General features: G+C 39.5%; 1 protein-coding gene across 3 annotated transcripts in view; it reads left to right on the top strand.

The window, feature by feature from the left end:
• The window catches only part of FAT3 (FAT atypical cadherin 3), a 322,500-nt gene that overhangs the window by 202,060 nt on the left and 101,662 nt on the right, over positions 1-18,778 (top strand). For 2 of the 3 annotated variants that reach the window (XM_050900497.1, XM_050900498.1), the window contains exons 4-5: positions 12,303-12,617; positions 14,555-14,765. In XM_050900497.1, coding sequence (XP_050756454.1) covers positions 12,303-12,617; positions 14,555-14,765 — 526 coding nt within the window. Of the gene's footprint in view, positions 1-12,302; positions 12,618-14,554; positions 14,766-15,191; positions 15,261-18,778 lie in introns of all 3 variants that reach the window. The other variant, XM_050900494.1, reaches the window with a different exon arrangement.

Genomic DNA, 18,778 nt, shown 5'->3' on the forward strand with positions numbered 1-18,778 from the left:
TTGATTAATTAATATTAATAACCTGAACATTTTTAATGCATTCTGAGTGTTACTCAGGGAAATTAACTTTTTGGGCCAGGATTTTCTTTTTTTTTTGCAACACATCTGGAATGTTAAAACTTTGGGACAGCATTGTATCGTTACCCCCAAATGACCTTGTTCCTATATGCACACCTACTTACTTACGTCGGCAGTATGGTCTTGACACATTCTGAAAACTATTCATACACATCGCTGTTCGCAAGATCACTGGCTATATGTGTAACAGATTGAACCAACAGGAAAAAAAATCATGTTAAAGAAAAGAATTGCGTATGAAATTGCTGTTTCTTTGAAGTAAACAAAAAATCCCACATTTGCTTCGGTGTTAAAGTAAGGTTCTTCCCAGTCAGTTATAATGCGTACAGTGGTGGTGGTGTTGCGGTGGTATACATCTTCTCTGCCCTTTAGTTGAAAGCTTACAGCTTTCAGGTACTTGTTATGCAGCTGGAGCACAGGGCTGGGCAAAAGCTGAATGAGAAATAAAAACAAGCTGAAATGAGGTGGCTGAGCTCTAGGTGCAACCCTGTTCTCACCAAAGGCAATGGGAAAATTCCCATTGATTTCCAAGTCAGAGGATTTCACAGCTGGCCAGGTCCTTCTCCACCAAGAAGATACCTGTAATTCTTTGGCTGCTCAGACAACATGAGCTCGGTTCAGCAGGGAAACACTTGTCTTTAGACTTTCCCTGGGTGTCTCTAGCCATGCAGCATAGCATGTACGTACCCCGCCGTCCATGGTGTGATTGGGGATGCTGAGACTATTCAGGTGTTTGTGGAGGTTTGTAGAGGTTCGACAGAAAGAAAGCTGAAAAGACGACTAAACTGACTACATGAAAAACAAGGTTACAGTGAACTAGTCCCTAAATGTTCTTAGCTGTGTGAGTCTTGTCTAGTGAAGAAAAGTAAGGCTTTTACTATGTCAGATGAAACAGAGTCCTAATGCATCCATCAGGGAAGAGGCTGGTGGCTCTCATCCTTTGTCACCAGAACAGTTATCTGAATCTCAGTTTCACATCTTTTGTACTGGACATAATACCCAAGTCCATTTTCCAGGCTGAGTTTTCAAAGCTGGAAACTGAATTTGGAAAAAGTTAAAAGGTAGTCCAAGAATATGAGTTTTGCTTCAGAATCAGAATCTGCATTTTTTCCCTGTGTATAATCCCATGCTGATTCTCAACCAGCTTGTAAAATTGACCCCATGTCAATGTAAACTGGATAGTAGATATTTATAGGACACTTAGAATCGAAGACAAGTGGAGATTGAGATAATAAGGCTTGTCTGTGTTGCCTATTAGATGAAACTGTGATTAAATACGTCCCAATTAATGCTTTTTATCTGTCTAAAATTAATTTGTCACAGAAAGTTGTGAAGTAGGCATCAAGAAGTCAAGTAGAATTTTTTATTGCTAAAATCAAAGCAATTATTGATGTGATTTACTTTAACCTGGTCTGACAAAAACGGGATGATACTGTCATTAAAAAAACCTGCCTTGGGAAGAGCCCCAACAACCAACCTCCTTATTCGTGCTTATCTCCTTTACCTTATTTTACTTATTTTTCAAACCGATTTTCTGAGCATTCTTATACTACTTTGTATTATATTTTAGGATGTAGTCCTCATCTGACTACAAAAATTACTGTATTCAAGCGTGCATGAGTAATTGCTATCATATTGTCCTCTAAGTTGATTAAAATTTTGCTTTGCACCTCATTGCTAACCAAAGAAACTTCTATCAAATAACTTGAATATCACAAAAAAAATCACGTCTTCATTTTTTCCTTTTAGATTAATGAAAATGGTCACAGCAATCTTCCTGAGTGACTGTTCACTAAAGCCAGATAAATTTCTGAGGTCTAAAATGCCCCTTTTTGCCTTTTGGAAATTTAGAATAACTCTACAGGATCAAAAATTGGGAACAGACTGTACCCCTTAAAGGTCTGATTTTATGTACTTTCTACCTGGCTAAGAAATCCATTTTTTATTAATCAGGTTTTTAACTGGTAAGCTTTATTTTGAGCATAAAACTGTAGAAGTTTCATTTTTTACCCTGAAAAAACTAAATTGCGTTTAAATGTCAGAGGCTACTCGTCAGGCTATCAGCTATAAAACTGTCTTTGAAACATTTTACATGTATGTGTGGATGGAGAGCATTCATTATTTCTTGCATATTGTGGAAAAATAGCGTAAGATGGAAATTAGATATTTTCAGCAATTACTGATGGGATACAAAGTCTTTTATGCTGAGGTCACTGGTTCTGGCTTTGACTACTTTGGTATTGATCAAAGGCTTATTGGTAAGTGATGAATTTACGGTAGGGATTTTTTTTGGGGGGGGGGTGCGGAGGGTAAGTTACTATCTGTAATGAAATTGCACCATTCATCACCAAAATTGTAGTTACACAATGCATTTTCCTTCAGTGGCTAAAACATCTTAAGAAATTTCCCCCACCCTGACTTGGGGACCTGGCGTGCCTCTCCTTGTTTTGCTCTCTCGCCGCCATCACTTGTTAACCATCTGCCTTTTGGGGGATTTTGTTTTCTTTCGGCAGTTCATTTGAAACCCTGATTATTTCAGTAGCCCGGTTCGTAGCACAGATGCACGAACATTTTATTGATGGGTGAAGGTAGGTGCAAACTGATGACAGGGGAAGAACAAATGGCTGGAGGAGGAGCTGGAGATGGGGCTGGATGCATCTTAATCTGCCTTAATTTGCCAGAGACAAGGTGGTGTCACCTCTGTTAGCACAACCAAGTGCTGCTTGCTAGAGCAATTTAAAAAAAAAAAAAGTGTTATCTTTCGTTTGAAAATACTTGGTTCTGCTTCATATTGCAGCATAGAATTTGGATGCAGTGTACCTATCAAGTTAATAACTTTAAGGAATTACAGAGTATATCTTTCATCTCATTGGTGGCCAAATAAATGTATTGCCTCCTAAGTAATAACAGTGTTGTTTCAAGACTGACCATCACAGAGCCTCACCTAAGGGTGTTTCATCCATCATCAGAAGGCACTGGCTATCAGCATGACAAAAAATGTTTAGAAATAAGTTTTAATATTGTAGTTTAGGAGAGAAGATGATATTTCCTTTGAAGACTGAAAGTTTTAGTTGAAGTTATTACTCTGTTGTAACAGAAACAGCATGCCACAATATTTCTAAAGGCATGCAGAGCAAGCTCCTTTGTACTGTGTCTTTTCTTAGAGGAAGTTCAACAGCGTGTACCAGGTTAGCATGAGGCAGTGCTGCTGACTTACTGCAAAATAGATGGAGGGCTATTGCCACACGCAGGAAATCACCTGCACCGAATTTGAGAGTTTCTGCTAAAAGAGTTGCTGTGCCTTAACTTCCTATCAGTTTGAATATCTGGGGACCTATACTACAAACTGACACAGCCGCACAGCCAAGCAAGGATGTAAAGTGTATGTTGTTTTGCTGCTTGATTAATTAACTCCACGGTGACTAGTACTATAGCTTGATTAAATTTTGGCAATATATCAGCATATATTTTTGAGCACAGTATTTTTGCTGATAGTTAAAACATAAAATAAATTATTAATGTTAGGAAAAGATCGTGGAAGCATGGATAAAATCTTGTGTCTCTATTAATAGCCAGAATGTTTTTCTCACATGATTATACATATTGACTGGTCTAGTATGAAAAAGGGAAGACTGGAGATGCGTAACTGTCCTGGTTTTGGCTGGGACAGAGTTAACTTTCTTTTTAGTAGCTGGTACAGTGCTGTGTTTTGGATTTAGTGTGAGAATGATGTTGATAACACTCTGATGTTTTAGTTGTTGCTAAGTAGCGCTTATCTTAAGCCAAGGACTTTTCAGTTTCCCCTGCTCTGCCAGCAAGCAGGTGTGCAAGAAGCTGGGAGGGAGCAGAGCTGGGGCAGCTGACCCGAACTAGCCAAAGGGGTATTCCATACCATGGAATGTCATGCCCAGTATATAAACAGGGGGGAGTTGGCCGGGAGCCGCGGATCGCAGCTCGGGAACTAACTTGGCATCGGTCAGCGGGTGGTGAGCAATTGCATTGTGCATCACTGGTTTTTTCCTTCCCCCCCCTTCCTTTTTTTGTTGTATTCCTTTTCATTACTATTATTATTATATTTCATTATTACAATTGTTAGTATTATATTTTACTTTAGTTATTAGACTGTTCTTATCTCAACCCACGAGTTTTACTTTTTTTTCTTTCCTTTCCTCCTCCTCACCCCACTGGGAGGGGGAGGGGGAAGCGGCTGCGTGGTGCTGAGTTGCTGGCTGGGGTTAAACCACGACAGTAACAATCTTCATAATTTTGAGGAAACTTTGAAGAAGGTGTTTGGTTCCTGCTTATAGTGAATATGAGAATCAAGTGACTTTCATGGACAGAAAATGAAGGGTAATTGAATATTTGAGAAAAGGGCAGTGCAGTGAGCTTAGAAGTTGATGCACATCTCTTTTGAAGCGCAAAACTGAGAGCTACTGTATTTCCTGAGTGCTGAGAGAAGATTTGTGGAGAAGGGCATTATCTGTAGAGGTAGATGTGGTAGAGGGGAACTTATCAATATTTGATCACAGGTGTTTCTTATCACAAGAAAAGCAAAATCCACAAATGGCTGAAGTAGATATTCAGGTATGAATGGAATTACAATTGACATAGAGAATACTACTAACATTAAACTGCATAAATATCTTAATTTGCAAGCTTTATGTTATTTAAAGCTGCTTGAAGTGAAATATTCTCAGATTTGACTGCTCCTCATTTCCTGTTCACAAAACTCTCTGATAGTAGTCTTCACAGCAGGAGCTAAACACCTTCTTCAAAGTTTACTGTGAAGATCAATACACAACTTTTATCTTCTTTCTCATTTAGAGGCTATGAGGGTAGTTACACTTCTGTTTAGTAATAGGTTGTTCTTAAAGAGATTCCATATGCCTATGAAGATTATTTTTAAGCAATCTCATATCAGTCTTTATCTTGTTTGTAAGGTGTCAGTCTGCAAGTGGGTAAATGTCCTTGGGTCCAGATATTATCAGAGGACTATTTGGAGCGTATTCCAAATTTTTCTTCTTTATATGCTGGGGTAGCGAGATACATTATTGTAGCCTCATGAACAAAGAAAGGAAGTTCTTGATGTACTCAAAAGACCTTTACAGTTCTTATTTGGAGACTGATGTTGATGTTCCTACTATGATGATCTAAAATTTTCCAGTCTTCTAGTTACAAACTTTGCAAACTGCTCAACGTGGGATGTGATACATGCAGTTTCAAGCACTGCTTCTGACGGTGGTGTTACCACCTAGAAGGTCAGGAAGAGTCCTAGCTGAGCAATGCTTTTCCTTACCAGATGATTTCTGCTGAATCATAAGTGATTACACACTACTATTAGGCAGTAGAGGTGAAGATTTTCTGTATTTAACTCCAGCAATGGAAGTAGGAGGCACATTTGGACTTCTGCGAAGTGATCGGCTTAGAGTCACTTCTGGGCAAAGTTTTATCTACAGTTTGTCAAAAGCAAAATTATATCAGCTTGACATTCCTGAGGACTATAGTTTTTTTTTACTTAGTGAAAAGAAGGGGAAGATACTTTCTGAGATTGCCTAAAGGAGTTTCTTTTAACATAGGACAGGCTGCTCTGTTGTCCTGGGAATTTAATGGAGTAATGGTTGGTTCTGCACTTATCTTAGCATGTGTTGGTTGAAGAACAGTATAAATACAGGCTGATGCACAAAGGTTGCCAGGATCTCCAAACTGTAATGAACTTTAAAAGCAATGCCCATGGAAAATTACTGTTTTTCTTTGAGAGAGTCACTGTCAAGAGCGATGCAGATCCTTCCTTGTAGTGCTACTAAAGCTAAAATAGAAGTCTTACGTTTCTTTTCAGAGCTTATGACTCTTGTTTACTGTTTCAATTTTCAAAAAGCTCGTAGAATTAAGTATGACACAGAATAAACGTAGTAGTAGTAGTGGTGGTGGTAGTGGTGGTAGTATTTCTGGACCTTTAAGTCACCCATTCTGATATTTCATTCTGCCAGGTCATTTGGTTACCATCTACTGGTCTCAGTACTGTGAGTCTGACAAAAGTTAAGATTTGAAGCCTCTAAGTCTTTATTGGGTACGCTCTTCTAATATTTAGGTTTGCAGATACTGCAGGGAGCATTTAACTCCAAATGAAAAAGCCTGCCTTCCTTCCTTCCTGTCTTTGGCAATACAGTGTTGAAATTACCTGATGTCATCGTTAATTCTCAAATGGTATAACAGACCATTATGCATCGTTTTCTAGCTTGAATGTGGCTGGAAGCCATTGACTTTCCTAATCAGCCACCTAGAGTGTTTGTGTCAGTAATAACCTATATTTAAAATGTACTCTAAATTATTTATTTCTCATAGCTGGCCAGAGTGAATGTATTAATTTTTTTATGATTGAAAACAAGAGTTCCCAGATTAGCACATTGTAAAGGAAATAAGGAAAGATGGATCATATTGATATGATTGGCACTCTTTCCTACAAGAAGTATTTAAGTAATTTGTCTTTTGGGACAGCACTACATTCTGTTAGTGTAAGTGAAATAAGCAGCTGCCCCCTTCTTTTCCACAGTTGCCAAATAAAGGATTAGAAAGAAAAGGCATCTAGTTTGCTACAGCTAACTCAGTGTTTGTGTTGAACTAAAAAAAAAAATAACTTATGTACCGTTTTTTTTCTCTCCTATTCTGTATATCTTTGAGCTATGCTGCCTTCACTTTGTAGCAATAATCCGACATGTAGCTCAGTAATATCATGCATTTCAGAAAAATATTTCCTTGTAAGAATTTAACCGGAACTTTAGTCTCTCTCTGAAGTAGGCAGAGATAGTAATTCAGTGTATTTGACTTTAAAGTTCCATTCATCCCTCAATGAGCTCTCCTTTATAATCTTTTATTTCTCTTACTTGGGCTGAATTCCAGAGTCTCTTACAATAGGTATTGCAGCTCGTTTGCACATTGGCAGAAGAAACAAACCCATTAGTCACTAACAGCAGGGGTATGCTTCAGCTCTCAGGCTCTCTTTGATCATTTTTCTGTCTCCAGTAACTCAACCAGATTCTCTTTTCTAAAGTTTTCTGAAGCAAAATTGTCATTTCTGGTTGGGGGGAGGGAAAGGCTTTTACCTGAAAACCTCATTATGCACACTCCTCAGATGAGATGCAGGCATCTCAGCTCGCTCTTTTTGCATTAAGCAGTTATCACACGAACGAAAATAAACAAGCAAATGTGACATCTTCAGCATTTTGCAATGCTAATGACAGTAATGTGGCAGTTCCTCTAACTTAAAAATTGGGTAGGCTGAGTACTTCCTCCTACCAAGGAATGATATGGAAGAAGATTCTCGTTCTTCTCGAGGCTTGATAGCTCACATTAAACACCTGCTGATTGTCTTGTTATATTTGTTGGAGTAAGATCCCTGCTAGCTACTCTCTCCAGCTGAGTTAATAATTATCTTGGAAGCCATGAGCTTTTGTTAATGAGACTCAATATTGTACTTTTAATTCAGGAGGGTGGTCCTCACAGTTGCATTTGTATTCTGAAAAAATTCAAGATCTGAACCTTCTTCAGTTAAGTGTCACAGTCCAATTCATAGGAGGAGTGACTGTCTCAAGGCAAAATGATTTTTGTCACCAACGTTGAGGTCTGCTAGCCTGACGCTGTGTTTTAGCCAATACTTTCACAGTGGACGTCTCCTCCATACCTTCTCCATGGTCATAAAAAGAAGAAATTTTCATATCTAACATTCCAGCTGTTGTATGCTAACAGTTGGTGTTGACCTTGGTTTTCACCGAGAAGGTCCACTGCTATGGAAATCTCTTTGTAGTTGATCTGTGGACTTGAACATAAACATGAATATGAAAGAGTATCTCTCAGTCCTGTAGGAAAGGCAGTGTCAATGTCTGTAGACCAACCCTACTGAAGTAGATCCTGCAGAAGAAATGGAAATTGCCTTACTTGGATTTTGAAAGTTCTGTTATTATAATGAATTTGTCATATGCTTCAGAAAGAGATATTTTTGTGTGTTTTTCTCAAAAAATACATGTCTGATGTAAGTAGAGGGAATTTCAGGAGGTCTTGTCCTGGTCCGTCCAGCTGAAGGAAGCATTGTAAGGGATGTGTGAATGTTGTTACTCTAGCAAAGAAATTTCCAGGTAACCAATACCTATATGTGTATTGGCTGACATGGTTCAGTAAAGTCATAAACATTAAAGCCAATGGGTAAATGCAGATTCTTGACAGAAAGTGCTCATTTTATGAAGAAAACTGTAGTGGAACTGTCTGTAGGTTGTGGGAAAACAGCAGTGTTGCTTAGGATTTCACCATAAAAGGTAGTATATAAAGTCCGTATTATTCTTGCTGTCTGATGCCATCAGACCCCACTAAACACATCATCACTTTCCGTTTGAGATATTCCACCTTTGGTGAATGGACCAACCCTTTGTATGGTTGGTCAGAGAGTCAAAATTCAGCTGCTTTCATGGCCATATCCCAGCTTTGGGAGGCCATATCCTCTGTTTAGGCTGTGTTGACACAGCATGAGCAGCAATATCTAACCAGAAGGGCAGAGGGGGATAGCAGCTGGCTGGTCCATCAGGTTACACACGGGCAAGAAGCAGCATGTCTGCGCCCGTTGTGTCTGGATACCAGACTCGACACATGAACTGGAGAAGGTGTTCAGCATTTAGGAAAGCACATGCTGACCAAGCAACCATTCCTCATCTCCTCTGGGAAAGCTTTAATTCTGGTCCTTGCCATTTCCCCGTCTTGATTACTGTGAGATTCACCTCTCATTGGGTTTTTGATGGCACATCTTGACAAGCATATATTGAGACAGTCTGTCATTCATCTATATCACCTTTCTTCTCTTTTTTTTTCCCTACCATGCCATCTGCAGGTTTCTAAACAAAAGAACCTCACTGGTCCTGAATTACAGCTTCTCTCCTGGCAAGCTCTCCTGTGCCTTGCACATCTGCCTTTCACATTTCCAGAGATACCAGCTGTGAATTAGCTTTTGTATCTTTGTCCTACAAACGTTCCAACCTCCCTCCCCTCCCTGATTACTTTTCACTGTAATTTCCAGCTGTTTAAGGATTTTGCTGAGAACTGTGGTAATGTTTGAATCAAAATTGCCTTGGTTAGAGGGGCCCCTAAGTGCTGGTGTGATACACTGTCCTGATGGAAACAGTATTTGCAGAGCAGTGTGCTGAACGACCTCTCCGGTCCTCCCCGTTTTTGTCTGGGAACAATTTTGAACTGGCAGCAATTTGTTATTTTGTTTTAATGTGTTGTTGTGGAGTTTTTTTCTGTAGGGGCCGAGGAAATTTTTGCAGCTCTTTTACCCTATCTATAGCTGGAATCTGAAAAGCCAGGCTGGGGTCAGGCTGATGGAGCAGAAAAGAGGGGTCAGCCGGAGCGCGGATTTACAGTTAGGGAAATAATCACATCGCTGGTGTGAGGGCAGCTTAATTAAATAATTTACATGCCTGCAAAGAGAGAGCTTTAGCTCACACATCAGCTCCCGTGTCTGGCACTCGGAGCTTTTCAAGCGGAGCTGGAGCCTGTCATTTTGAAAAGTTTTGAGTGTCACCCAGAGAAAAAGGCTTAGCTGGTACATAACATTTTCCTCTCTGGGGACGTAAAGTTTTAGACAGAGTAGAATTGACTAACTTCAGGCCTTCTATGTTAATTTCTGTTAATTAGCTGACATTTCATGTTATAGCCATTACTATTCTCAATTGGCTGTCAGCAAATATTTTCAGTGCAACTTTTCTGTTATTGAACAGATTTCCCACAAGTTTGGGCTTACAAAAACAAACAAATGCATGCACATATTCACTGCCACAACACCACATTAGTCAGAATTTCAGCAGTAACCTAACAAACTGTGAGACTGCGTATTAGTAAGACAGAATGGCTTCGCTTCTTGAGCAGTCTCTTGACTTAAGTAGGTTTTTCATCATAGTTGCTTGACTGTTTATACCACTGTGGTTTTCAGAGATTTTATTATCATTATTAGTTGTAAACTTTTTATCTGCCCCGCCCCCCCCCTTTTTTGGTAGATGACTGCTAGCACTTTGAAGAAAATGTCTTTTTTTTTTTAAAGTTGAGTGATGTTCTGTTCAGAAAACGAGAGTTTCCTGAATCTTGCTAGTATTTTCTATGCATTATGAGCATTACCGCCCAAAAAAGCATTTTGTTGGTATTTCTGACCAGCATTTGAATAAGTGTGTCTCTAATTGTTTCTGTGCTCTACAGCCTGCACTGCCTGGCATCATTGATTATTTTATCTGTGGCGTCAGCAGAAATCCTGAAAAAGGTTTTTCTTTGTTAACCTGTGCTCTTGCACAGTTGCACCGGTGTAGAACAGAAATAGAAGGGACCAGCCTCTAAAAGGGGCAAAAGTTATTTATTGCTGAAAGCCTGTAATAGGAGAATTGGCAGAATTGGCTTTTTGTTTGCTGCAGAAGCTCTGAAGTTCTCCCGGAGCAGTGAAGTGGAGAGGCTGAGGTCCCCGGCGATGTCGCTCTCACCGGGTGGAAAGGCAGATTCGCAGCCATGTGTGCAGCCTTTCGGCGTTATAAATGCTATTTTGGAAAGTGTAGTGAGTGGGAACTGGATGGCTGAGTACACTGGTAATGAGCTGCGGGTCCTTTGCCCGCACCCCCTCGCTGGTGGCTGACAGATGGCGCGTTGGTGGCTTTGCAGGATGGGGACAGTCCCCATCCGGCTCTCAGCAGACAGTCATCCCCATCATGAGGCGGCGATCCCAACAAGTGCTAATTGTCAACCCTGGTGACAGTCTTAGGAGAGAGAGGCCTGAGGCTGATACGTGTCGTTGGGAGGACAGGCTCCATTCTCCAAATGAGTTATGGGCTGATTTGGGAGATTTTACATTGCCACTGTGTATTGCCATACCATTTTTTTTTTTCTGTAAATAAAGAGTTTCAGTCTGTAAGGCTGTCAGTCTGCTCCCATCCACTGCATCAGTTTTAAAAGTATAGTTAATACAGGAAATAGAAAAGGTCTTTTACCTTTCTCATAGAAAATGTTGTGTTTTTTCTGCTGATCTGAGTACTAAATCAGGGTTACCCTAAGTTTAGACTTCTTGTCGCAAGGAGGAGACAATGGCAAGGGACATTATTCCCAGAAAATTCTGCTTTGCCTAAGGATTGGACATCAGGACTATATGATTTGCAAGGGAACACAGAAACGTTTAAGGAAAAATAAAGCATCGAGGAGTTAACCAGCAAAGCAATTGATGTGCAATGATTAGTATGAGCAGGGAAGAGTATGTAATACCTTGGCTCGCTATCATCAAAAATTGCTACTGTGGGAACTGGCATGTTGGCATATGTAGCTGAAAGTGAAATTTGAACTTCATGCAAACAGAAATAACTTTCTGCCTTATTTCTTTCTCTTTAAAAATGCAATTGAAATAGTGAGGGAGAAGTTTGAAACATATTGATTGCATTTTGAAGGCATATTATTAAATCTCTTGAGTGCTTGTTGATCTTGGATCATTTCGTTTTCACAGTGTTTCACACTGAAAATTATTAGTAATTCTGTTTAAGTTGCAGCTAAATTGCTAATTAACTTTTGCCTCAAAGATTTTATTTCTTACGTGTTTCTGGCAACACAGTGTGCTCTTTACACAATGCGGCAGAAATTTTTTGCTACCTGCCTCTCTGTGCCCCTTACAATCATATAAAGCAGTTTTGGAATTAATGAGCTGTCACATCTCAGGTAATGAATGAAAAGAACTGACAGAAATCTTTTTGTTGTTTAAGAAATTCCAAGTAATTAATGGGAAAAAAGTGACAGAAATTCTTTTAGGATTTGAGAAGAAATGCGTCTTTCAAATTCATTGCATGACTGAAGAAACTTTAAAATATGTTTGCAAAAAAGCAGAGATCCTGCTTAATGGGTTAATTCCAGTTCTCTCTAGAATTTGAGATAAAAGGATTTTATGTTTTGAGAAATAGATTCCTAATCCACAGGTTCCCCATTGCAGGTTCATCTCAAAAGTAAAAAATCTTCCGGATTCCTGTATATGCCATTGTGGGCATATTTGAGTTAGGGACTGAGCATGTTTATAGTGAGCCTGTCTTGTGTACACAGAAGATTTTGTAAATTGCAGGTTAGGTTTGGGGAGGGAGGGGTCTTTCCTTATGTTTTTATGTTTTTTTCCAATTTATGAAGTCCCACTGTACCTATTCAGGATAACCTCTACTGCTGTTGTTTTTCAGGTGACCGTCTCAGATGGGGGCACAACTCCCAAGCAGTCCTCCGTTTGGGTGGTGGTCCAGGTTCTGGATGAGAATGATAACAAACCTCAGTTTCCAGAGAAAGTCTATCAGATCAAGCTGCCAGAGAGGGACCGTAAGAAAAGAGGGGAGCCAATCTACAGAGCTTTTGCTTTTGACAAAGACGAAGGCCCTAATGCAGAAATCTCATACAGCATTGTGGATGGAAACGATGATGGGAAATTTTTTATTGATCCCAAAACAGGGATGGTTTCTTCCAGAAAGCAGTTCACAGCGGGGAGTTATGACATCTTAACAGTAAGTGCTCTTTCATCGACATACAAACCCATGATTTGACTGACTTTTTTTTAGAAACAGGCCCTCCTGTATAAAGAGTGACACATGACTGTGTTTAATGTATGACCTAAATGTGAGATCTGACTGTATTAAGAAATCTAGTATTCACATACAACTACTGCCAAAAAATTGAGTCTGAGAGAGCGTTCATGCTATTGCACGCAGTGAACTATTCTCAGACTGTTCAGTCAACTTGCAAATTGTTAACGTAAGTCATTCCCTTGAATACATAGAAATGAAGACCAAGGGCTTGTCTGCTCGCAAAGTTGTATCATGTTGAACTGGGCAGATACGGCTACAAATGGTTATTCACCTTTTGTGTGGACACAATTGCTTGCTCTCATGGCAAGGTCTTTATACTGTCCAAGTTAGGTGGCTTCAGGGAGGGGTACTGTGTACTCTATGTTGTAGTACCCTTCTCACCACATTAAAGAGTGTGAAAGTATGGCAGCAATTTAAGTTAAAAGAAATCTCAGTTAGACTACTTCTGCCAGAACTCAAACCATACGGACAAGGTCAAAGAAAGAAAGAATACAAGATGATGGTGTTGATATAAAGCAATATAAGACTCGAATGTGCACTCTTCATCTACAGCAATAAGCCAACAAGTTGTAGTTAAGGAGTTGACAAAAAAATGTCAGAGGTCCACGGTCTGGCCTGTAGTAAAGGAAGTGATGTCACTTACAGTAACGGGTCTCTGTTGGGATACCTTCATAGGGTTGGAAACTATGACAGGAAAATTAATAAATATCAAAATATTGAGAAATACCTACTAATCAGAGTAGAGCACCCTTTGGGTAAGTGAGTGCCTTTCCCTGTGCAGAGCTGGAAGTCATGTCTGGGATCTGGCCCTTATTATAATGCAACAGCTGAAGGTTTTCTACCTTGAAAATGCTCATCACACCCTCAGCATCTTTTCACTAAGGGCCTGCCCGCCTTGAACAGAAGGGCCCGCCTTAGCACCAAACCCACTTAACACATTTCCAGAGAAAGAAGTAGGCTATGGTATTTCAGGAAAATATTTCCCATTTTTAACAGGCATAGTAACAGCATATTTACACCAGTGATCCTATATAGCCAGAAACATTTCCTTTAGTTTTAAAAGAAAAACCCTTTGATTGACATTGATATTATTCACCAAAGCACCCATTTTGTAACCTACATTCTCCGTTTCCTTAAGCCCAAAGTTTGTTGCTGCTCATCTTGTCTTTGCTGTGCTAAAACCATAAAGCATGCCAAGCAAATATCAAGTCTATCCATCCCTCTAGAGGACATTATAATAAAAAGAATTAGCACCAAGCTGGGCAACTCTTAATGAACACAACAGAGAGGAGAAAGCAAGGAAAATAAATATGGCAAAATTTTAAATTATATTTATTTTGGAGAATGAGGGAAATGATCTGAAACTTATTTAACTCAATTAAAGATCCTGAAGAAAGCAATATAAGGAATACGAGTCTTATCTGCAATACAGATGCCATTTAAAAGCAATCAAACATAGTCTGGGTGAGCATGTTACGCAAGTGCACAGCATCCCACAGGGTCATTATAAAGCTCCCAGCTTTGCTGCAAGAGGGAACTGGGTGGAAGATGAAATTGGAGAGGGAAGCTGGTTCTGGAGAGGAGGATCTGTGTGGGGAGCACTTGAATTGCATCTCCAGGAGGACTCACACCAGCATTTCTAAAACAAAACATTTCAGTTTAAAATCAGTCTTTTAAGTGAAAAGTCAAAGTGTAATGGAAAAAAAGGAGAACTGAGAAATAAGTGCTTATCTTCCTCTTCTTTCATGGGATTTTACATAGAGGATTACACAGGCCGTTTTCCAAGCAGTCATCGTCATGCGATAGAATTAGGTCTGAACTGCCAGTCTGAGTCCTCTTTTCTTTGTGCCTGCCAGATAAAAGCAGTGGACAATGGCCGGCCCCAAAAATCTTCAACTGCACGCCTCCATATTGAGTGGATAAAAAAGCCTGCGCCCTCGCCCATACCCCTGACTTTCGATGAACCTTTTTACAACTTCACCGTCATGGAAAGTGATAAAGTGACAGAAATCGTTGGGGTGGTCTCTGTGCAGCCATCTAACATTCCTCTCTGGTTTGATATTGTTGGTAAGTTGGGAGGCAGTGGTGTGAGGAGGATGCTTCAGAAGCAAAGCATATGGATGTGTGGTTTTGAGAGCAAGAAAACTAACCATGAACTGTCCCCCCCCCAATTAAACCCACTTTTGTAATGCTGAAATGAAAATGCTATTTTAATACAGCGATAACAATAATAATAATATTCCTGCTTTTGTTATGACTCCTTAGCTAAGCTGAAAAAAGAGCGCTGTATGGCTGAATTGTTTTTTTTCATACTGTGTTATTTACTGCAATCTTAATGTTGTCTGTCATTTAAATTCTATTGTCATACTTTGCTAATCTCATTTCTAAATGTATTTATGGTACTTAGACTTGCTGTCCCTCATTTCTCTCTTTCTTCACCTTTTTTTCTGCATTCTGTTCTTTTTTTTCTGCTTCCGACTGCCCTGCTTCAAGGTGGCAAGCATGCTCGAGAGATGTTCTATATTCTACAGACAGCTTGTGGGCAGAACTGTTCAACAGAAGGTACCCTTAGTGCAAACACATTTGCTAAAATACAACTATCCAGGCTGCCTTTTATTTTTGCAAGTTCTTTGAGACAATTTATATTACATCTTTCATAAGTGCCTGTGACAGGATGCAATGCGACACATGGATGTGCTGCGTTTCTTTCTATGACAGCTTTTACCGTATTTGTGTCCAATTATTATCATTTTATTCACGGATTTTCCGCAGTTTATCACAAATAATTAATTCAAACTTTTCACAGTCCAGTGCCATCCATTTAACTGTGAAACAGAATGGGATGCATCAACATATGGGTTACAAATGGAGCCACCAAAAGTTTATCTTGAATGCAAGCTGAAAAAGAGAAATGTGTTTTGATGTAAGATTTCAACCACAAAATTGCCTTACATAAAATTGGTTATAAAAATAGGGAAGGAGAAATATCCTTAGCAAAGAGGAGGAGAAGCCATAGAAGTAATGGTCTTAAAATTGCAGGGAAATGCCACTAAGGATGTAGCTGCCAGAAAGGCAGGGAGTAGAGGGTCTCACTCGGTTGCGGTGGAGAAGCAGGAGTCAATGTTCCTAAGCATTTTCTGCCCACTTCTGCTGCTGATTCAGTTATGTCATTTAAAATAACTCATTTAACATCTCCAAAATGAGACTTTCCCCAGCAGCACAACGACCCTGCAAAGTTATTGTGCTACTTAATATTTGCAGATACCTGTACATAATGTTTGTATACCTTTGGATGTAAAGCACCATGTCTGCACAAAGTGGTGTTATTTAAATGAAGGGTTATAAAGCAAATACTGTATGAAAGATCAGAGAAACAAAAAGCTTTTGCCACAGACTTAGTGGAAAGGGTGCATCAGCAGTCTTTATTTACAGGGATTGAGCCTGGCTCTCATTTCAGCATAGCTATTTGCGGATGGGTTTAGCCAACAGAAAGGACAAGGACCACAAGAGAAAGGGTCTGTGAGAGTCGTTTTCATCCACCTTTTATTGCCAATTTGTGCAGATGAAAGACAGAAGCAGCAACATTTCCTCTTTGAATTTGTAGCATGGTTTCTGATGTGCCAACCGCATTAAAATTAAACCCAAAGCTATTATCATGTTCTAGGGTTCCTGCTAGCCCCTGGGGAAGGACAGCATATGTTTCCTACAGTTTTCCTCCCATTCCCTTGGTTGCTTCAGTATGCTACATGCAATTTATTAGCTAATGTTTACATTCCCTTTCTCTTCCTCACTGACCCTAACTTTCTTCCCAGGAGAAATCCATCTTTATTGACGTTATTGACACTTTTTTCCCATTTGAACCTTTTGCTGGACTCCTCTGCCTTTCGCAGCCTTTTGGTCCTTTCCTTGGTGAATTCACCAACTCTCATTAAAATGCTGCCTGTGTTAAGCACTGAGAGAAGCCCCCGCTCTTCTGCTGCGGTCTTTTACATTATTAGAGTCACTTGCAATCAAGCAACACCTTATAATAATATTTCATTTTTGCCTACCAAGCAGAGATGATAGGGAGAGCATTATGAAATTTAAGCCTTTAATTTGTCATTTAATGTGACCTTTATGGCTAAAATAGTTCAAATGGTTTAGAAGATTTTTGCTATTTAAACAACTCTAATGGTTTCCCTATAGGCTGTAGCTCCTGATGCTGCAAGATGCTGCATCACTGCAGAGGGTCATGGAGACAGAGCTTCCCTAGACTTAATGAGAAATCGGTGACCCTGACCATCCCGTTCGGTACTGTTACCATATGAATGTTGTCATTAAATATTACTGCTGTTATAAATAACAGCACTAGCAACAGCACCCATTTCTGCAGTAGGAATAGCCAACAATCCCAGGCATGCAGAAGACCCTGTTGTTCCAGGTGCTCTGCATACAAGGTGCAAAGACAAAACCCGCTCCAAGAGGTGTATAGACAGAGCACTGTATGTTTAGATTATCTTTGCTGCCTGTAGTCAGTGTCAGTATCAAAAACCACTTTTTCTCTTTGTTCCTCAATATCATCATGTGGAAAAAAAAGGTATTGATACTTTCCTTTTGAGGGAACATTGAGGTCTAGTGCTGAAAAGCCCAGTGAAAGACATGGGTTATTAGAAGAAGTTAGTTGTCATGTATGGAATGCTGTATGGGACTGCTCATGCAAGAGATGGTTTCTGTGCTGCTGTAAAACCTAGACCTGATCCTGCTCCATCTGGTATTTTGTGATTTTGGACCTCTGTGCATAGTTCACAGTAATGTCAACAAAAGCCCTGAAGGCTTATGTAGAGGCATGGTTTAATATAGAGTTTGCAGCTTGACCTTTATGTTTATGACCTTTTCAAACTAAATGGGCATTGGAATTCCAGAGGACCTCTTTTTTAACGCATAACATGCACCTTCTCCCAGCTAAAAAAAAGGAGGGAGGGTAGATGAAGTTTGGCTATGTAGTATTCTGTCTGCCTAACTTCAGCATCTAATTTGCACCTAAATTATATACACTTTAAATAACTGTTGAAGTTCTGGAGTTAATCAGCTCCAAGAGAGGAAGGTGCCTTGCAGGCAGGGAGATCATCTTCCCTCCATGGACTAGAGAGGAACAGGGTGCTTATCTGTTTGTTTGTTTGTTTGTTTGTTTGTTTAATTGGGAATGGTTGAGATGTCATACCTGGTTTCTGTTTTCAGACTGCATTCAACGCCATTCTCAGTTCATGCAGATCCCACAATGTGAAAGACATGAACATAGGTTGTTTCAGTTGTGTTAAATTTATTCAGTCATTTATGAGAAACTAATTTTCAATGGGAACTCCAAAATAAGTCAGAGATCTTTATTTCTCCCAGGTAAATTGAGCACTCTCTGTCTCTTCCTTTGTTAGTGGTGGGAATGGTGTGATGACTACTTTGACATTGGAGCTAAGCTGCATGGTGCTAGTTTTTGCTTAAGTAGCATGTTGCACAACATCTCTCTGATTCTCCAAACAGGCCTCCCTCTATCTTTCCTTCTTCCCCCAGCCTATGCCTTTATAAGAGCAGCCAAACTTTAAAAGCACATCAGAACTTTTTATCAAGGGTGCTTGAGTGGCAATAATTTTAGTATCTATTAGTTTTAATTAATTGTCCATTTAATTCACAGTGCTGCAAATTTTCATTAATGTCAAAAACATGTAGCTCCCTAGCCTCCTTTGAATTTTCTTCTCTGAGAACTATCTAAAATACCTTTCTGATTTCTTTTCTGCTTTTTATGCCCTTACCTTCAGCTTCTTAGCAGCAAACCCAAGGCTTTGACTCTCCTTACAATAGTTTTATCTGAAAATTCAGTCTGCATTATTTTCTTCTTCTTAGCATGATATAGTACATAAAAGAATAAATATTTGCATGTCATATTACTAATATTTATTATGTTTTGTTTAACAAAAGTCTGTAGTTGAATTTGTATTTCTTGAGGCAGTCACTAAGTTTATTTCATCTTTTTTGAAAAATTGGAAATTTTGGCTTTGCTTCTTTTCCTGAAAATCCTAGAGGCACTTTAGACTCACCTTTGAGTTTCA

This window comes from Gymnogyps californianus, chromosome 1 (genome assembly GCF_018139145.2).
Source record: "Gymnogyps californianus isolate 813 chromosome 1, ASM1813914v2, whole genome shotgun sequence".
Lineage (NCBI taxonomy): Eukaryota > Metazoa > Chordata > Aves > Accipitriformes > Cathartidae > Gymnogyps > Gymnogyps californianus.